This window comes from Bos grunniens, chromosome 3, assembly GCF_055505025.1.
Source record: "Bos grunniens cultivar Pamir isolate PY7600 chromosome 3, Bosgru_T2T1.0, whole genome shotgun sequence".
In the NCBI taxonomy this organism is placed as follows: domain Eukaryota; kingdom Metazoa; phylum Chordata; class Mammalia; order Artiodactyla; family Bovidae; genus Bos; species Bos grunniens.
This window is the reverse complement of record NC_141167.1, coordinates 948,124-967,570: the sequence shown is the minus strand read 5'-3', so window position 1 is coordinate 967,570 and position 19,447 is coordinate 948,124. Positions and strand designations below refer to the sequence as shown.

General features: G+C 53.9%; 1 protein-coding gene across 8 annotated transcripts in view; it reads right to left on the bottom strand.

Annotated features, from left to right (window-relative positions):
* Nucleotides 1-5,735: 5,735 nt before the first annotated feature.
* The window catches only part of THAP4 (THAP domain containing 4), a 35,984-nt gene continuing 22,272 nt past the window's right edge, over nucleotides 5,736-19,447 (bottom strand). For all 8 annotated transcript variants that reach the window (XM_086374097.1, XM_086374088.1, XM_086374105.1 and 5 more), the window contains 3 exons: nucleotides 19,223-19,332; nucleotides 18,465-18,568; nucleotides 5,736-5,980 (listed from right to left, as the gene is read on the bottom strand). In XM_086374097.1, the coding sequence (XP_086230223.1) occupies nucleotides 5,861-5,980; nucleotides 18,465-18,568; nucleotides 19,223-19,332 (334 nt within the window). In that variant the 3' untranslated portion in view covers nucleotides 5,736-5,860. The remainder of the gene's footprint in view (nucleotides 5,981-18,464; nucleotides 18,569-19,222; nucleotides 19,333-19,447) is intronic.

Here is a 19,447-nt window from a genome sequence, read left to right as displayed (position 1 = left end):
GAATCTGCCTGCCAGTGCAGGGGACAGGGGTTTGATCCCGTCTGGGAGGATGCCACACGCCGCGGTGGGGCAGCTGCTGAGCGCAGGCTCCGCGACAAGAAGCTGCTGTAACGAGAAGCCCGGCCCCTGCAGGGAAGAGCAGCCCCCGCTCACCGTAGAGGAGAGAGTCTCCGCAACAAGGAGACGAAGGGCCGCCGTGAGACAGTACACGAGAGTTTAAGAAACAACAAAACATAAAATCCAGGAACAAGAAAAGACGATACACTTGATGGGAAAAGTATTTATGACGTTTAACATTTTCAAAAGCTGTTGCAGCCTGAAGCAGGAAGCAGAGGGTGGTGTGTGGGGAGGGGGAGTGACTGGAGGCCATGGGGCTTCTTCCCGGGTGACAGGCTGTCCTGGAAGCAGACAGAGGTGGCAGCTGCACGCACGCGAGTGTACAAAGTGCTGCTCAGCTGCACACTCGTGTGGACGCTGTGGAACAGTGAACTTTGTGTTGTAACCGTGCATTTCACCTCCATGAAAAGCTGTAGTTGAAAATCAGGAAGATTATTTATAATTCAAAAGAACTTACTCAGCCTCAAAAGTCAAGAAGGAAAGACAGCTGAAATGCAGACCCAAATTGTCCCAGGACCCCAGGACCCCAGTCCTCACCTACCAGGTCGGCTGAGTCCAGATCTGACCACAGACTTGCTGGGGGCAGGGCACCTCGCACTTGCCGGGGGAGGCGAAACCGCGCAGTGCCCGTCGGGAAGGGCAACACCTGGACCAGCCCTGCGTGCGCTCGCCCTCGCACTGCTAATCCTACTCGGAGACATCTGTCCTGAAGACACACTGGCAGAGGCCCAAAATGACACATACATTGTGACAATACCTGATTAGCAAAAGACTGAAACAGCCCAGAGGCCCAGCGTCAGGGCGTCTGCTGATAGAGCGTGGCAGGCTGGCCTTGGGGGCTCTGCGCCCACGTGAAGTGAGACGAACCTGGATTTACAGGGTTTCTGTTCCTACTTCTCTATCTGGCTGCGCTGGGCCCTCGCGGTGGCTGCGCTTTGATCCTCCTTGTGGCGTGTGGGATCTTTAGTCGCAACATTCAGATTCTCACTCGCAGCATGTGAGGTCTAGTTCCCTGACCAGGGACGGAACCCAGGCCCTCCGCGCCGGGAGCGCAGAGTCCCAGCCCCTTGGCCACCCGGGAAGTCCCTGTTTCACACGATTGACAACAGGGTCACGTCCGTGTTTTGCATAAGCAAAGCTAACTTCAGAGAAACAGTTTTAGAAATAAATGAGTTTGTATGCTGATTTGGTGACATAAGCAGCCAGAGAAATTAGTTATTCCAACTATAATATTTTTTAACATTATATACTCAGTGTGAAAGCTGTAAAAACAATAGCAAAAAATTGACTTCAATTAGTAGTCTTATTGACAATATTACTATTCTGAATTAATCATATGTGTCCCGCGGTGGTTTAGTCGCTCAGTCGTGTCCGACTCTGTGACCCACGCACTGCAGCCCCAGGCTCTAGTCCTTAGCAGTAGTCGCTCAGTCGTGTCTGACTCTTTGCAACATTATGGAGTATAGCCTGCCAGGCTCTTCTGTCCATAGAATTTTTGAAGCAAAAATACTGGAGCTGGTTGCCTTCTCTTTCTGTGGGGGATCTTTCCAACTCGGCATTTAACCTGGATCTCCTGTGTCTCCTGCATTGGCTGGTGGATTCTTGACCACTGAGCCATCAGGAAGTCCTAAGTATCCTGTAGGAGAAAGCAAATAATGATAAAGAAGATTTTTTCTTAAAAGAGGTGAGATAGAAGAATTTAAGTAAGAAATTGTATAATCTAAGAATCAGAATGGGAAATATCAGTGCGGATGCACAGTTTTTTTCTTTCTTAAAGAATACACGTATCCCATGCTGAAGCGCTAGGGAGTGAAGGGCAGTGTGATGGCAAATAGTTCAGTGGAAATGCCTGAGAAAACTTTGTAAAGGGAGTCGATCCTGCCCAGGCCTCTCACTCCCACCCCTGCTGGAGAGAAGGGAGGTGCTGGGGCAGGAAGTGGGCACAAAGGCCATCAGGGTCTCCGTCCGGCTAACTGTAGGGTCACGTGGGCCCCTCCGTCTGCCACAGAAAGACTGGACTTGACGAGATCGCAGCAAACATACCAGGAGTGCTGGGTTTGTAGCAGAAGCAGGAGGGGTGGAGGGAGGCGTGGCGTGAGGAGGCTGGTCCCGGGCCGGCCCTTAGAGCACGCTTGCTCTAAGACTGGACATCAGAGGAAAGACTGGCTCTGGCGTGAGCTGTTTCAGAGGAACTGAACCTGAGCCTAACTGGATGGAGGGAAGATTTTTCTAAGAGGATTCTGCCACGGAACGTAGGTGTGACAGGCTTAGGAGACGGCACCTGGGCAGCTCTGCTGGGGGGCTGGTCCACTCGGGCGGGGTGAGAGAAACAGGATGAAGCGGGCAGGCTGCCACGTCTGTGCTGTAGCATCAACCCCGAGGCGGGCGGACACTGCATGGGCAAACCGCCGGGCAAACCCTTGGGAAGGGTGATCCACTCTCAGGCTGCAGGAAGCAGGGCAGAGGAGCGAGGGGGCTGGGAATGCCCTCCAGTTCCCCAGCCTACCAGCGGCATGGGTCGGGTGCGGAGAGAAAGGCAACCAGAGGGCTGTGCACGCTATCTGCCTGTCTCTTATGCCCCACCTTGTCTGCTCTGCTCTGGGGCTGCCCACCCCTCCCGCACCCAGCCGTGAGAAGGGAGAAGCCTGCAGTGTAGGAGGGAGGGAGTGGGCTTCTTCAGTGCTCCCAGCTCCTCTTGGCATCATTCTAGCCACAGAGATGGCTCTGGCCTTAGCCTCCAGGCTGAGCTTCGTCTGTCCTTGGAGCTGTGGTCTGAATGTCTGTCTTCCCGAATTCATATGTTGAGGTCCTAACCTCAACATCATGGGAGGAGAAGGGGGGACCTAGGGGACTAGGTCCTAAAGTCACCTTGTGACTGAGACGAGTACCTGCCTGGGTGACCCCCAGAGAGCCAGCCCAGCCCTTCTGCACATGCGGTCCAGTGGGCAGCCACCCAGGAGAAAAGTCCTTTGTCAGCCGGTCACCAGCACTGTGGTCCTGGGCCTCTAGGACGCTGACAAGTAAATTCCTGTTGCTTAAAATCCAGCCAGTCTGAACGGACCAAGTCAGAAAGTTGTTACTGAGATGTAACAAGTATCTAAACATGTGGAGGCGGCTTTGGAACTTAAGAGGTTGGAAGAGTTTGAAGGTGGACGCTAGAAAGCGCCCAGTGCTGTGAATGGACGGTTGGGGCGATGCCGGGGACCCACGAAGAGGGGAGAGCTGTGCATGAAGCCTCAGTCTTCTTAGAGAGTACCCGAGCGGCCTGAGCAGAACGTGGGGAGAAACGTGGATGTGATGACCTGAAACAAGAAAACAGCCAACTTTTTACCAACAAAATGGGTTTATTCAGGAACGGCACAGCATTGTGTTTCAGGTCAGAAACTGTGGTGAAGCAAAGAGGAGAGGAAGCTCGTTCACAGGAGACGCAGGTCGGAGGGGCTGCTGCAAACAGTCCCCGGGAGGCACCGGGCCTGAAGCGTGGAGGCTTCTCATTGGCTGGGCTGTTGCCGGGCAGGGAGAAACTCTTCCCGCTGCGGGTGGTGACCGGCTTCTGGCTGGAGGCCAGGTGGTCCCCCTTGTGGCGACATCCAGGGGGCTGGCTGACGCCCCCTGGGGGCCTGCCCATTGGACATTTTTTTAATTAACAGTGTTTTGGCCATGCTGTGCACCGTGTGGGATTTTCGTTTCCTGCCCAGGGATCGGCCCCAGAACCCGGGCAGTGACAGCGGAGTCCTAACCGTTGGACCATTAGGGAATTCCCTCCCGGCTCCACTTTAGCAAGGCTTCCGTTTACTAACTTGGACCGGTGTAAAGGCCAGTCTGATGAGATCTCAGATGGAAACGGGGACTTCTATCAAGAGCTTGGCTGCAGTGTGTGCTAGGCTGCGGGAAGGAAGAGCCTGTGGACAGTGGCCCGGGTGTCCGGCTGGGCATTTCCAAGCAAAGCGCTCGTGCCTTGCTTCCCTCGGACCGTTAGAGCCAAGAAGATGTGAAGACAGAGCTGTCAGCCAAGAAGAACCAGACCTGAAATGTGGAAAACCCTCAGCCTACTGGCACTGAGAGTAGGAAGAAAGCTCATTCAGACAGATCACAGTGTGGCCCAACTTGATAAGGAGGTTGGTACTGGTCAGCGACAGGCACGTCCCCCAAACGGCAGGGTGACAGCCACCTAAACCAAAGTCAGGGCTTGACGTCCAGACCATGGAGAACTGGTTCCCAAGGCATGTCAGAGTGTGTGGTGGGGCGTCCGTCCACGGGGCCCAGAGGATCAGGCTGTGCCTGCCCCCAGTCCTGTGGACGGCAGAGGTGGCTGCCCCCTGGAGGTGTCTGTCTCCGCCAGCCTGCAGGATGCAACAGCCCTGGGGCCTTGCTGTCTGACTCTGTTGTGTCTGACTCTGCGACCCCACGGGCGGCCTGGCTACCTTCCCTGGACTCTGAAGGATGGGGCCTCCTGGAGCCTCAGATTCATGACCTCGGCAGAGCCCCATCGATGGGGGGGCTCGGGGAGGACAGGACTCCGCGAAGGGAGGGGGAGCTGCTCTGGCCCAGCCATGGGGCAGGACCAGTGCGGGGCCTGGAGGACAGGCCTGGGCCACGGAGGTCCCCCTGCAGCCTGGAGTTCCTGGACTGGCCCGGGGGGTGCTGGCCAGGCCCTCACTCAGGCGGCCCCTCCTCGCACTCCAGGCACTGGCAGCCCCAGCCCCCGCGACGCCTGTGCCCTGGGTGTGTGACAGCCATGTGGCTGCAGCGCGGACCCCTGCCCTCGGCACAGCTGCCCTTGCCCCGTGTCTACTTAGTTCCTGGTGAGACCAGCTGTGCTAGCTGTGCCCCCGTCCCCTCCAAGAGGGCGAAACAGGGAGGAGGGCGTGGCGGAGACCGAGCCATCGAGAAGGAAAAGGCTTTTTTTGCTTTTGCACACACGCTGGAGCGTTTCAGACAAATGGCACTGTGTGGAATTCACCGTGAGATGCTTCAGCCACGAGAAGGGAGGGATGTGGGGCCCGTGCTGTCGGACGCGGGGCGAGGGCTGAGGGTCAGTGTGTGTGTGAAGTTCCACTGTGAACAAAGGAATTAATGAAGGTGTGTTATTACTGAGAATCACTCACATCCACTAACCATGCTTAGGCTCACAGCCACCCTCATGCCCTGGGAATGCCCCCTGTCCACTAGGAAATGGGGATCTTACGTGCTCAGCTCCTAAACATGACCCGTGTCTTTAGCTTATTCCTAACTACCAAAGACTCCTAAGTGTTTTGGTGGTGGTTCAGCTGCTAAGCTGTGTCCGACTCTTGCGATCCCATGGACTGTAGCCCACCAGCTCCTCTGTCCATGGGATTTTCCAGGCAAGAATACTAGAGTGAGTTGCCATTTCCGTTTCCAGGGGATCTTTCAGACCCAGGAATTGAACCCAGGTCTCCTGCATCGCAGGAGGATTCCTGCATTGCAGGCAGATTCTTTGCTGACTGAGCTATGACTGAAGCATATTGTCAAAACTGCAGGAAAAAATGAGAGAATGTCACCCCTTTCAGTCTTTAGGGAAGACTGCAAGCCATCCATCACCAGCAGATGAAAGAAACGCAGTCTACGCAAGCGATGACACTGACAATGCTCACCCATAAAAATAAAGGCCTTTTATTTGGTATCTCTATGCCGTTACAGGAGACGTGGCCACACCGAGACCCACAGTGACCCACCTGTGGCCACACCCACACCTTCCCCAGGCAGGCAGCTCCACCCGGGGTCACGGGGTCACCTTCTTGTATGTGACGTGCAGATGTTGAGTCAAGGGCTGCGTAGTGGTTGCCATGGAGACTGTCTGTTCAAGTTTGCCTTCGGAATTCAGCCTGAATTTTCGGGTAATCTGGGCAGAAGAAAATAAACACTTTGGTTTTTATCGTCCAAAGATTCCACAAGGGTTTCTGGGCCAGCACAGGCCACGTGCTCCTGCAGCGGCCGCAGCACCCACCTCGGCGGTCAGGGGCCCGCGAGCCGGGCAGTGGCCCTGCCAGGGGGCAACAGACCCTCGGCTGGCAGCCCCGACGGGCGTCCTGACCCCCAGCCTGCGCCCTCTGCTGCCCCGGGAGACTGGAGGCGAGCACCACACTGTCTGCTGTCTGGCCACAGGCTGACCGGAGGATGTCCTTTCAACCCCTCCTGCCTTCTCTCCACGGCTGGCGCGGAAGCCGGAGGTGGGAACCCGCTCCACCAGCGCCAGACGCCAACAAGAACACAGACCCGCGGCAACCGAGCCCCAGAAGGGAACCCATTTGCCGCCAAGGTCTGTTAACACCGGGCTTCCCAGGGGGCGCTAGTGGTGAAGACCTGCCTGCCGAAGCAGGAGGCAGAAAACACCATTAACAAAGGCAGAGCACCTCCAGCTGTTGTTACCTGGTGCCGAGTGGGGCTGGGGGCCCCCAAGCATCAGAACAGGAGCGCTGGCCAGGCCAGGCAGCTGCTTTTCACTCACCAGCCCTCCACAGAGAAAAGAGCAAAGCCAGATTTCAGAGAGTCCATTTAAAGGCCTCAGAGAACCAGCTGGGCTGCAAGGCCATGGTCTCAGGCAGAAGGGCGTGCGGGGAGACAGCCCGCAGCAGCTGCCCTCGAGGCCTGCGTGGAGGCCGCCTGGAGCCCGGGCAGTAGGCAGGGGCACCCTAGTCCCGGGGCTGCACAGCACAGGTTGGGACCCCCACAGGGCTGCACCTCGGAGTCAGAGTTACCCAGAAACACACGGGCAGGTCCAGTTTCCAGAGCTCTGTCTCTAGGGAGCAGGAGCTGCCCTTCCTGGCCCAACAGCGAGAAGCAGGGGTCTGCCGGCTGCAGGAGGTAACATCAAGCAAAGCCTCAGGTATGCACTGTTCCCATACACGAGTCTGCCATTCAGGGAAGTCACGGAAGGGATGGAACCAGGGGAGAACGGAGGGACATCCTCAAAGCCATGGAAACAACCAACCCCCTGGTGTTCTGGCTGCAAAACACCCTTCAAGGATGACAGCAAAACAGACATTTTCAGACAAAGATCCAGAGAATTCATCACCGGGAGGACCCCCATCTTCCTTACAGAAAACATTAGAGGAAGTTCTTCAGGTTTTAGAGAGAGATGCGTGGAACCCTGTGACACATGGTCAGACCCGTGTGCGGTCTCATGTTTGCGTGAGGGCAGCAGGGGCAGCGCCAGAGGCCACACGCTCGGGGGTCCAGGCCCAGCCCCCTCCAGGCCGCTGCAGACGCGGGGGCTCAGGCGTGACCCACACCTGCGGCCTCGGAATCACCCCCCTGCACCCAGTACAGCGGCCCCCGTTCCAGATCCATCAGCCCCAGGGCCCTGGACACCCACGGGCACCGTGGGACATGCCCCTGGCCCTCCCGCTGGACACCCGCTGCCACCCCAGGGCACAGGTGGACGCAGGTGGGCCCCCGTGCTGCAGGCTATTCCAGGGCAAAGGGGAGACGTCTGCTCGTGTGTCACACAGAGCCTGCCCAACGGGCTGAGGCAGCGTCTGGCTTCTCAGCAGGAGCGGGGCGCCCAGCACCCGCGGTCCTATCTCCACGCTGCTGCAACGGCTTATGGCCACGCCACGTGGACACGGCCTGCTTCACTGATGGTGACCTGAGTGTGGCCTCTCCTGTGGCCTTCAGCTGAAAGCTGTGAACACCCAGTAGCAGCCACCTCACTCCAGAGCCCATCACCGGGCAGCAGGAAGCAGGAGACAGTCCTGGGGGGCCCCCAGGCCCCGCCGAGGAGGTTGAGGGACGGCTGCCTACCCGGAAGCACGCTCGGGGCTCTGCTCACGTGGCCCGCCACCAAGCAGGTCGGCAGGGATCACCTGCTCGGCTCCTCTGGGCTTTTTGGCCCCTTGGATGAAATTTCTTGTGCTGTTTTCCTCTTCAAATGAAAGTTCTTCAGGAGAATCTACAGTTGGGGCAAGTTGTACCTGACATCTCTCACGCCCTAGTGCTGGGCTCGCCAACAGCGATGGGCCGTCACCCCACGTGTCCGCTCAGAGTAAGGATCCCTCTGGGCTACAGACTGACCTCCTTCAAACAAGGCAGGGCTGGAAGCAGCTGTCTGCGTCTACAGCCTCAAAGCGGAGCTTGTTCAGGCTCCAGGGTGCTCGGAGCCGTGCGGGCCTTCTTCTGCAGAGAAGATGGGAGCTCAACTCCACTGGCAGATGACGGATCAGCATGCCCGGGAGCCTCAGAGGCGCAGGAAGAGTCCCCGCGACGCTGACGCACATGCCCATGTTAGCCAAGCGAGCGCGGCCTCCACGGCAGACCCGGAGACGCGACTGCGAAGGCGAGCCTGGCACCAGAACTCCCCAGCGTTTAAGGCTTTCTCAGAGTGGGCTTCCCTTCTTCCTGTTATGTCCTGTCCACACAGCCAAAGGCTTTAGCGTAGTCAATGAAGCAGAAGTAGATACTCTTCTGGAATTCCTTTGCTTTCTCTTTGATCCAGCAAATGTTGGCAATTTGAGCACTGGTTCCTCTGCCTTTTCTAAATCCAGCTTGAACATCTGGAAGTTCTTGGTTCATGTATTGTTGAAGCTTAGCTTCAAGGATTTTGAGCATTACTTTGCTAGCATGTGAAATGAGCACAGTTGTCTGGTAATTTGAATACATTTTGGCATTGCCCTTCTTAGGGACTAGAATGAAAATTGACCTTTTCCAGTCCTGTGGCCACTGCTGAGTTTTCCAAATTTGCCGGCATATTGAGTACAGCACTTTCACAGCATCATCTTTTATTATTTGAAATAGCTCAGGTGGAATTCCATCACCTCCACTAACTTTGTTAATAGTGATGCTTCCTAAGGCCCACTTGACTTGGCATTCCAGGATGTCTGGCTCTAGATGAGTGATCACACCATTGTGGTTATCTGGGCCATGAAAATCTTTTTTGTACAGTTCTTCTCTATCTTCTTGCCTCCTCTTCATAATCTCTTCTGCTTCTGTTAGGTCCTTATCATTTCTGTCCTTTATTGTGCCCATCTTTGCGTGAAATGTTCCTTTGGTATCTCTAATTTTCTTGAAGAGATCTCTGGTCTTTCCCATTCTATTGTTTTCCTCTATTTCTTTGCACTGTTCACGTAAGGCTTTCTTATCTCTCCTTGCTATCCTTTTGAAACTGCATTCAGATGGGTGTACCTTTCCCTTTCTCCTTTCCTTTTAGCTTCTCTTCTTTTCTCAGCTATTTGTAACGCAGGTCAAAAAGAATAGTTAAAACCAGACATGAAACAGTTCAAAAAGGGGTATGACAAGGCTGTATATTGTCATCGTGCTTATTTAACATCATGCAAAATGCTGGGCTGGATAAGTCACAAGCTGGAGTCAAGATTGCCAGGAGAAATAACAACCTCAGATACACAGACAATACCACCCTAATTGCAGAAAGTGAAAAGGAACTAAAGAGCGTCTTGATGAGGGTGAAAGAGGAGAGTGAAAAAGCTGGCTTAAACTTGACATTCAATGGAGAAAAAGTAGAGACAGTGACAGAGTTCATTTTCTTGGGCTTCAAAATCACTGTGGATGGTGACTGCAGCCATAAAATTAAAAGACACTTACTCCTTGGAAGAATAGCTATGACAAACCCAAACAGTGCATTAAAAAGCAGAGACATAAGTTTGCCAACAGAGGTCCGTCTAGTCAAGGCTATGGTTTTCCCAGGGGTTGTATACAGAATTGAGCGTTGGACCATAAAGAAGGCTGAGCGCCAAAGAACTGAGGCTTTTGAACCGTGGTGCTGGAGAAGACTCTTGAGAGTCCCTTGGACTCCAAGGAGATCCAACCAGTCCATCCTAAAGAAAATCAACCCTGAATGTATTGGAAGGACTGATGCTGAAGCTGAAGCTCCGATTCTTTGGCCACCTGATGGGAAGAGCAGACTCACTGGAAAAGACCCTGATGCTGGGAAAGACTGAAGGCAGGAGGAGAAGGGGATGACAGAGGATGAGATGTTGGTACAATCTTGCTGACTCAGTGGACATGAGTTTGAGCACGCTCTGGGAGACAGTGCAGGATAGGGAAGACTGCCCTGCTGCAGTGCATGGGGTTGCAAAGAGCTGGATATGACTTCGTGACTGAATGACACCAGGGGCTTGTCCAGTAGGGAGAACGTGGAGGACGACAGGCCAGGAGAGAGTAGGGTGTATTTGATCTTATTCTAGGTCCTAAAGTAAACCAGGAGGCCAGCCCACAAGACACGTGAGGCGTAAGTGAGGGGCTGAGCCGTGGAGAAAGCAGCTGGCACATGCAGGGGCCAGCTGCCGGAGGACTCCCGCGAGCCTCCAGTGTTTCTCTCCCTGGTGAGCCCCAACACCTGCTCCTTCCCCCGCCCTGCCCCTGCTGTACTGAGCTGAAACTGACACGTAACGCTGTTCAGGTTCCAGTTTAAACGTGATCACTCGACATGTGTATACGGCCCAATGTTTACCACAATACAGTTAGTTAACACATCTTTCCTGGCTGTGGTGAGGCCGTTTAAGGTCCACGCTCTTAGCAAACTTCATGAATGGAATGGAGGAGTATCATCCGCCGCACCGTGCTGTCCGCGGTACGCCCAGAGCCGACTCATCTCCCGCCTGGACGCTCACATCCACTGAGTGACGTCTGTCCACTTATCCCACCTTCTTGTCTGTTTCTGTGAGTTTCCTTTTTTAGATTTCATTTTTAAATGAAATCGTGCAGCGCCGGTCTTCACGTTTCACTTAGTACGACATCCTCAAGGTTTCTCTGTCCTGCTGCGCATGGCAGAACCTCCTTGTCCACAGCTGCGTCACACTCCTCTATGGTGCGTGGAGGACGCACCGTCCGTGTCATACACTCGCCTGCGGACGCAGAGGCGTCTCCTCATCTTGGCATCACGTGGGCTCCCAACCCGGTGAAGGTGTGCCTTGCCCCAGCAGGTTTGGTGAGCACAATCTGTTTTACAGCCTTGGAGACAGCTCATGATTGTAACCACCCCCTCCCCCAAGGCTGACAGGACAGGTGACCCCTGCACAGGAGTGCTAAGAGGCAGTGGGAACAAACAGGAAGAAGGCCCAGAGCCAGAAAGGTGAGAAGCAGCCAGCTGGAGAGAGAAGAAACCCGGGCCACTGAGTGGCAGAGAGGAAACAGACGAACAGGAGCGGAACGGTCCTGAGAAGTCCGTGCATGTCTCACGGGAGCTGTGGAGGGAAGACAGTCACAGTGCCGCGGGAAACTGAGGCAACCGCAGCTAGAAACCCCACGCCTGGCGAGAACACGGCACAGGTACAGTCCTGGGCTCCGACGTGCAGACAGAGGCGGGCGGCCGTCAGGCCTCCTCTCCAGTGGCTTCTGGGGGGTTAACAGGCCGACGCCCCTTCACCCTGCTTCGTATTTCCTCCTGCCCCTGTCAGGGGCCAGACGGCAAAGGCTGGCTCAGAAACAGTGGCACAAATGGGAAATCAGCCAGTGGCTGCACACAGTGGGAGGCTCAGGAGAGACCCGGGCCGACCTGAAGTTCACCCTGTGGGTACCTCGTCAGCTCAGAGACGCCAACGCTTACGAGAGGCCCAGAGAGCCAGCAAGACCAGTAACACACCCAGCGGCCCCCGAAGAGGGGCTCTCGTCTCCAGTCCCCACACAAGCAGACCCACACGCCCAGAGTTCAGAAACAACACAGCCGCAGGGCACATGAAGAAACAGGGAGGTACGGCCCATCTGAAGGGAAAGTAACCACAGAACCTGCTCGACAAATACACGCCAGGATCTCCAAGAACTGAAGGAAGACGTGGAGAAGCTCAAGAAAGTAGTGCGTGAACAAAATCAAAACATTGATAGAGAGACGGAAAACGAAACCAAGACAAAGTTTTGAGGATGAAGAGCACGATAACATGAAAAGTTCACCCGAGGGGCTTGGAGGTGGCTGAGCAGGCAGACGCAGCAGCAGACACGACGCCAGACAGGAGCGGCTGGAGGAGCAGAGGGAAGGCAGGCCCAGGAAGACGGGACAGGGAGCTGCTCTGCAGGAGCAGAGGGAAGGCAGGCCCAGGAAGACGGGACACGAGCGGCTGGAGGAGCAGAGGGAAGGCAGGCCGAGGAAGATGTGGTGGACTGATCCGCCCGTCTCGGAGGTGCTGCACCTCTGACCGAGTGAAGGCCTGTGGTGACCTCACACATTTGTTTCCCAACACATTTGCTCACTTTGATCCATGTTTTCCGTTTCGGTATTTCTCACACTTCAAATTTTTTCATTATTATGATACTTGCTGTGAAATCTGTGATCAGTGATCTCTGATGTCACGGCTATGACTTGCTGAAGGGTCAGATGGTGGCATTTTTAGCAGTAAGGTACACATATACATTTAGACACAATATTGTCACACACGTAATAGAGTGACTACGCACACTGGGAAAGCAGAAATCCCGTGTGCCTCGCTTTACCGCAACACGGACTTTCCTGAGGCGGTCGGGGCTGGACTGCAACCTCTCCAAGCTGGGCGTATAAGTAGAAACTTGCAGAGAGCTCAGGGAACCCTACCAAGACAAGCTCTGACACACACGGACACACATTATAATCAAATTTAAGGCCCAAACCAGAGAGTCTCGAAAAAAGCAAGAGAAGAGCGACTTGTCAGAGACAGGGCATCCTCCCTCACACTGTCGGCAGGCTCTCGTCAGAAACCCTGGAGGCCAGAGGCAGTGAGCTGATACAGGCAAAGTCCTGAAAGAGGACGCTGTCCCCCGAGAACCCTGTGTTCAATACAACTGTCCTTCGAAGGGAGGAAGCAATCGGGATATCCTCAGACCACGAGCTTTGGGGCTTCTCCCCCAGCAGATGGCCCTGCAAGAAACGCCACATGTGGTCCTGCAGGCGAAATGCAAGGACAGCAGACACGACCTGGAGAGACGGACAAAGCTGTCAGTCGAGGGAAACACGCGGTGAGATGCAAAAGCTCAGTTACCGCAGCAACTTCAGGTCAGTTACACCATGTCACATGCGACCCCCACTGTAACCACAAAGGAGATATCCACAGAATATACACGAAAGGAGAAGAGAAGGGAATCGAAACATTTCAACACAGAAAATCAACTGGACACAGAAGACAGTATGCGGGAAATGAAGGATGAAAAGGCCGTAAGGTGTATTAGAAAAACATGGCATAATGACAAAAGCTAAGTCCCTCTGTTATCAGTGGTTATTCTAAATGTAAATGGGTTAAACTCTCCAATCAAAAGACAGAGACTGGAAGAATAGATATAAGCATGCTGTCTACAGGAGACCAGCATTAGATCCAAAGACACAAAGAGGCTTAAAGTGAAATGATGGAAAAAACATGTCATGCCAACAGTCATGAAGAGATAGCAAGAGCGACTATACCAGCGTTGGGCAAAACGGGCTACGAGAGACAAAGACGGACAGCCCGTGTCAGTAACGGGTTCAAACAGCAGGAAGGTGTGCGGAGCGCAACGTGACGGGACCACAGGAGAAACAGACGGGGCGGCAGCACAGTGCAGAACGGAGGAGCCACGGGCGGGCGGCGGCCCTGCCGACTGCGCGACGCGCAGCCCACGGCACGCGGGCACTGCTCCAGGGCAACCCCGAAACGCGGAGGCCGCTGCTCGCTCAGTCGCATCCGACTCTTGTGATGCCACGGGCTGTAGCCCGCCAGGCTCCTCTGACCGTGGGACTGTCCAGGCAAGCGTACTGGAGTGGGCAGCCGTGCCCTTCTCCAGGGGATCTTCCCGGCCCGGGACCGAAGCTGCGTCTCCTGCTTTGCAGTCAGATCCGTTACCATTTGAGCCGCCAGGGAAGCTTCAGGACACACCAAGGTGTTTAGCGAAAACTAAACACTCGACACATTTGAAATAACAGACATCATACAAAGTGTCTTCTCTAATTACAATGGCGTAGAATTAGAAATCAGTAAGCGGGAAAACTAGAAAAGTGACAAATCTGTGGGGACTAAACAACACTCAAAAGAGCCAGCGGGTCAAAGAAGACATCAAAGAAGGGAGATCAGAACATATCAGTACTTCAGGGATGCAGCAGAAGCAGCGCCAACAGGAAATGTATATGTAAAGTGCTTACATTTTTAAAATGAAGAAAGATCTCCAGTCAGTAATCTCACTTTACAACTTAATAGACTAGAAAAATAAGAAGACACGAACACCCACAGCTAACAGAAGGAAGGAAATAATAAAGATAAGAGCAGAGGTAACTAGAGAACAGAATAATAACTGAGCAAAAGCTGGTTCTTCAAAAAGATCAACAAAAACGACACAGCTTTAGCTCAGTGGACAAAGAAAACCAGATGAAAGACTCAAATTGCTAAACTCAAAGATTACAGTGGGAATGCTGCTGCCAAGTTGACAGAAACTAGGGTTATAAGAGAGCAGTGTGAGCAAAGCGGGCGACCTAAAGGAAACGCACAAACTCCTAAAAACACAAAGCCTCCCAAGACTGAGTCATGAAGAAAGAGAAAAACCTTAACAGACCTGTAACTTGTACGGAGACGGAATAGCAATAAAAATCTGATAACAAAGGAGAGCCCTAGGTCTGACGGCCTCGCGGGGAAAGGTTAGTGATCTACACGTGTGGAGGACAGGCACCAGGGCATCCCTGGCGGCCTAGAGGCTAAAGCCCCCGCACTCCCAGTGCAGGGGCCTAGGCTCGGGCCCTGGTCAGCGACGCGGCCCTGCACGCTGCAAGCGAGACCTGAGACCCCCTGTGCCACAACTGAGACCTGGCACAGGCAAAACCAAATCCACCTTTCTCAACCTTTTTACAAAAACAGAGAGGAGGGACTACTTCCTAACTCATTCTAGGAGGCCAGAACTGCCCTAACATCAAAGCCAGACACAGACAACAAGCACACTACAAACCAACATCCCTCATGCACACAGAGACAAAAGTCCTCAACAAAATAAGCAAATGAAACTCAGCCGAGTAGTAAAAGCGTTACACACCATGACCAAGTGTGGTCTCTTCCTGGGATGCAAGCAAGGACGCTTCCACACGTGAAACTCGATCAACACGATATGTCACCCAGAGTGAAGGAGAAAGAACACACGATCATCCCAACTGACGCAGAAAAAGCATCTGACAAAACCGAACACCCTCCTGGTAAAAGGCGGCCCGTCAAAGGCCCACAGGGAGCGCTGCGCTGCCTGCAAAGGCGGACGGCTTCTCCCAGACCAGGACCCAGAAGCGCGCCGGCTGCCACCTTCTCTGCGCGGCTGCACAGCACTGCAGTCCAGCCAGAGCGGCCAGCAAGACACAAAAGGGACCCACACGGGAACGGAAGCGGCACAACTGTTTCTGCAGATGGTCATACGTGACATCCTAAGGCTTCCTTTAGCTCGTAAGTGAATTCAGCAAATAACAGGATACAGTCAACACACAAAAATCAGCTGCATTTCTGCAGGTTAACAGTGAACAGCCCAAAAAGGAAATTAAGAAAACAATTCGTTAGTGTACTGTGTTTTTCTTTCTGGCTTACTTCACTCTGTACAATAGGCTCCAGTTTCATGCACCTCATTAGAACTGATTCAAATATGGAATTTAGAAAGATGGTAACAATAACCCTGTGTACGAGACAGCAAAGGAGACACTGATGTATAGAACAGTCTTATGGACTCTGTGGGAGAGGGAGAGGGTGGGAAGATTTGGGAGAATAGCATTGGAACATGTATAATATCATGTATGAAACGAGTTGCCAGTCCAGGTTCGATGCACAATACCGGATGCTTGGGGCTGGTGCACTGGGACGACCCAGAGGGATGGTGTGGGGAGGGAGGAGGGAGGAGGGTTCAGGATGGGGAACACAGGTATACCTGTGGCGGATTCATTTTGATATTTGGCAAAACTAATACAATTTGTAAAGTTTAAAAATAAAATAAAATAAAAAAAAAAGAAAACAATTCTATTTCCAATAGCATAAAAGAAAACACAGGGATTAACCAAGGAGGTGAAAGGCGCGTAAAGAAACTACAGTAATACTCCAGAGAGAAATTAAAGAAGACACAAATAATTGGAAACACATTCTGTGTTCATGAATTGCAGGATTTAATATCATTAATAATAAATACTACCCAAAGAGACCTACAGAGTCCACAAAATTCAAATCAAAACGCAAATGATGAGTTTGTAGAAAGATCTATCCTAAAATTCATATGTAAATTCAAGTGACTCTCAATAGACAAAAGTGATTCTGACAAAGAGCACAGCTGGAGGACACACACTTCCTGATTTCAGAACTTAACCCTGGAAGGAAAGTGATCAAAACAGGGCCTTACTGGCATACAGACAGACATACAGACCAACGGGAGAGTCTCAACAGCCCAGAAATAAATCCTTGCCTATACTGGCAAATGATTTCCAATCAGGTTGCCAAGACTATACAATGGGAAAAGCACTGTCTTTTCAACAAAGGGCGCTGGAAAACTCGATGTCCCCGCGAAAGGATGAAACCACCCTTACCTAACAGCGATACAGCACCCTCAAAATAAACCACAGCCTCGAAAAGCTAAAACTGTAGAACTCTTAGACGAAACCACAGGGCAGGTTTAACGGCCTTGGATTTGGCACTGATTTCCTGGGTACCAATTTATAGCCAATGAAGAAAAACCAAACTGTCATTCATGAAAATTAATCAGTATCATCAGGCAGATGCAGATCAAAACTCCAACAAGATGCCACCTCGCACCCATCAGGAAGGTCAATACCAAAACCCAGAAAACAGCGAACGCGGACGAGGATGTAGAGAAACTGGAACCCCTGTGCAGTGTTGACGGGAATGTAAAATGGTGCAGGCCAAGTGGGAAAGTGTAAAGCGGGTCCTCAAAACACCACAGACAGTATTAGCCACATGCCCGCACAATCCCGCTTCCAGGCACACCCCTGGAGAACTGGCGGGCAGGGTCTTGCAGAGATAACCGCACACCCTCAGGGCAGCACAGCGCCAGGCAGAGAGCCACACACACAGCGAGGGGTCCTCAGTAAACCTACACGCTTCAACGAGATACGGCTAATCTTTTAAAAATGGTGCTGGAACAACTGGAAAAAGAAATGAAAGCATCTTGACCCCTACCTCTTACAACAGAAAAACATAAATTCTCAAATCAAAACCTTAACGTACAAGGGAGCACTGTACAAAGTCTTAGAGAAAACGCCGGCGCAAGCCCGCGCCTGTGTTAGGCCACGAGAAGCGCCACCTGTGAGAGGAACGCCTGGGCACAAAACTCCATCAAAAGTAGCACATTTGTTAAAGAAACGAAACGACAAGCCTTAAGTTGAGAACACAGTCTTAACGCATCTACCTGATGAAGGACTTGTGTCCAGAATACACAGCAAACTCTTACACCTCGAAGATAAGATAAACAACTCACTGGAGAAAAAGGAAAAGGATCTGAATGCTCGCGTCAGGAAACAAAAAATTCAAGTGGCAAAGGAGCCCATGGACTGAATGAGCCACACTCAGCCACCAGGAAGTGTAATTAACACCACAAGGGAACGGAAGGCCACTTGGCAGCCAGCAGCCTTCGCTTGCGGCCTGGCCTGAGCGCCCGTGGTGACGAGCTACAGGGCACTCAGGATTCACCCAGGGACCGCGGAGGCCTCCGTGAAGGACGCTGTAGGGTCTACTGGAACACACGCAACAAGGTCCGAGCCCCCTGCTGGCATTCCCGTGCTGGCGTGCTCGGCCACCCGGGGGGTCTCTGGCGCCCACGACGTAACCACAGATCTGAGAGAGACGGGCAGTCCGCACGCGAAAAGGAAAGCTATAAAAGCACCAAAAAACGGAAGGGAAACTTTTATCACTTAGGAGCAGAAAACACCTTCCTGAGCAAGAACCCAAACTCAGACAGTGTTAGGGAAAGACCCTGAGGGGCCACGACAGAGAGAGGCAGGTGTGCAGCCCACGCGCAGGACACAGCAAACAGTGGGCTAACGCGAGACCCACAGAGCAAACAACAGAGCGGCGTCCACGGGGCACAAAACCCCCCATAAACCGACACGAGATGAACCGCGCAGAGAAAGAGGCAACGGCTCTGAACACTGAGCGTCAGGACAAGGGCACGATTGCGTGAGAAGGCCCCCTCGTTCATAAAGTATGGTCTAAAACAGAAACAAGACACTATCTTTCATTTATCCGATTAAAAAGACCGGAAATCCTGCAAACACCTTGTGTTGGCTGAGGAGCAGGAGACCAGGTCTCCAGCAACGCTGGTGGGTGTGTAACTGTTCAAGACACCTGACCGCACACAGCAGGGGCCAGGGGATCACCTCATAGTATGTGTGAGCGCGAGGACAGTGGTGCCTGGAGACGGCCCAGCCCCGGGCGAGGGGGAGGCCAGCTCCCGTCTGAGCCACGGGCCCAGCGGCTCACCTGCTCCACGTGGGGCTCCTTGGCAAAGGAGATCCTGGCGATGGAGTGGGACGCGATGCACAGCTCCTGCCCGTTCACCTCGCCTTCCTCCACCTCCACGATGCCTGCAAGGGAACACGTCAGCCCCGTGGCCCGCGCCAGCCGCCTGCCTCTGCGGCCCAGGGCTCAACGCATCTGAACACTGCAGCCGCTGAGACAGCCATGGCCCCTCGCCTGCGAGGACCCCCAGGCATCAGGAGGGAAGACACTGCTCCTCTCACCGCTGAGGCCGGTGACCTCTGGGGTGACCCTGCACTCCCACTCTGGAGAGATCTGACAGGAGCGATGTGTGGCCAGAGGAGGGGCCCCCTGGCCGCCTGCCCACACTCTCTGGGCCGCCAACACCCGGGGCAGCGTGGCTGGCCCCGCTGCTCCACCAGCTTCAGGAGGCGAGCACTCACTTGAGCCAGTGAGCCAGGTGAGGGTGATGCAGGCAGGGTCTGACCTCACAGCCCTGGTGAACTACTTTAGGATGAACTCCCCGGGGGCAAAGCCAACTTCCACACAGGACTTTCACTCCCAGTCGAGGTCCCCCCACCGGAGGCCCACCCGCATGGGAAACATGAGGCTTGCACAGACATGAGCAGGAGCGCTGAGCCAGGAACCAGCCTGCTCCTGCAGAGGGGCTCCCACAGCACCCCCTGCCGCCTCCCTACTCCAAAGGTGCCCACAGGGCCCCCGGCAGGGCGCGAGTGGAAGCAGCCTGGGGAGGCGTGTACCTGTGTTCTGGGCGCTGACGAAGGCCACCTTGTTGGTGTCAGGCTCCAGGCGGATGAAGCCGCACTCCCTGTGCATGGGCTTGTGCGTGTCTGGGTGGAAGGCGTTGAACCTGGACCAGGAATCGACAGGTGGAGCCCCAGGTGCCCGGTGCCCAGCAGAGCACGTGCAGGCGTGGTACACCACCCTCTCCTCACCCAGTGGACCTGAGGCGCCACACGGAACAG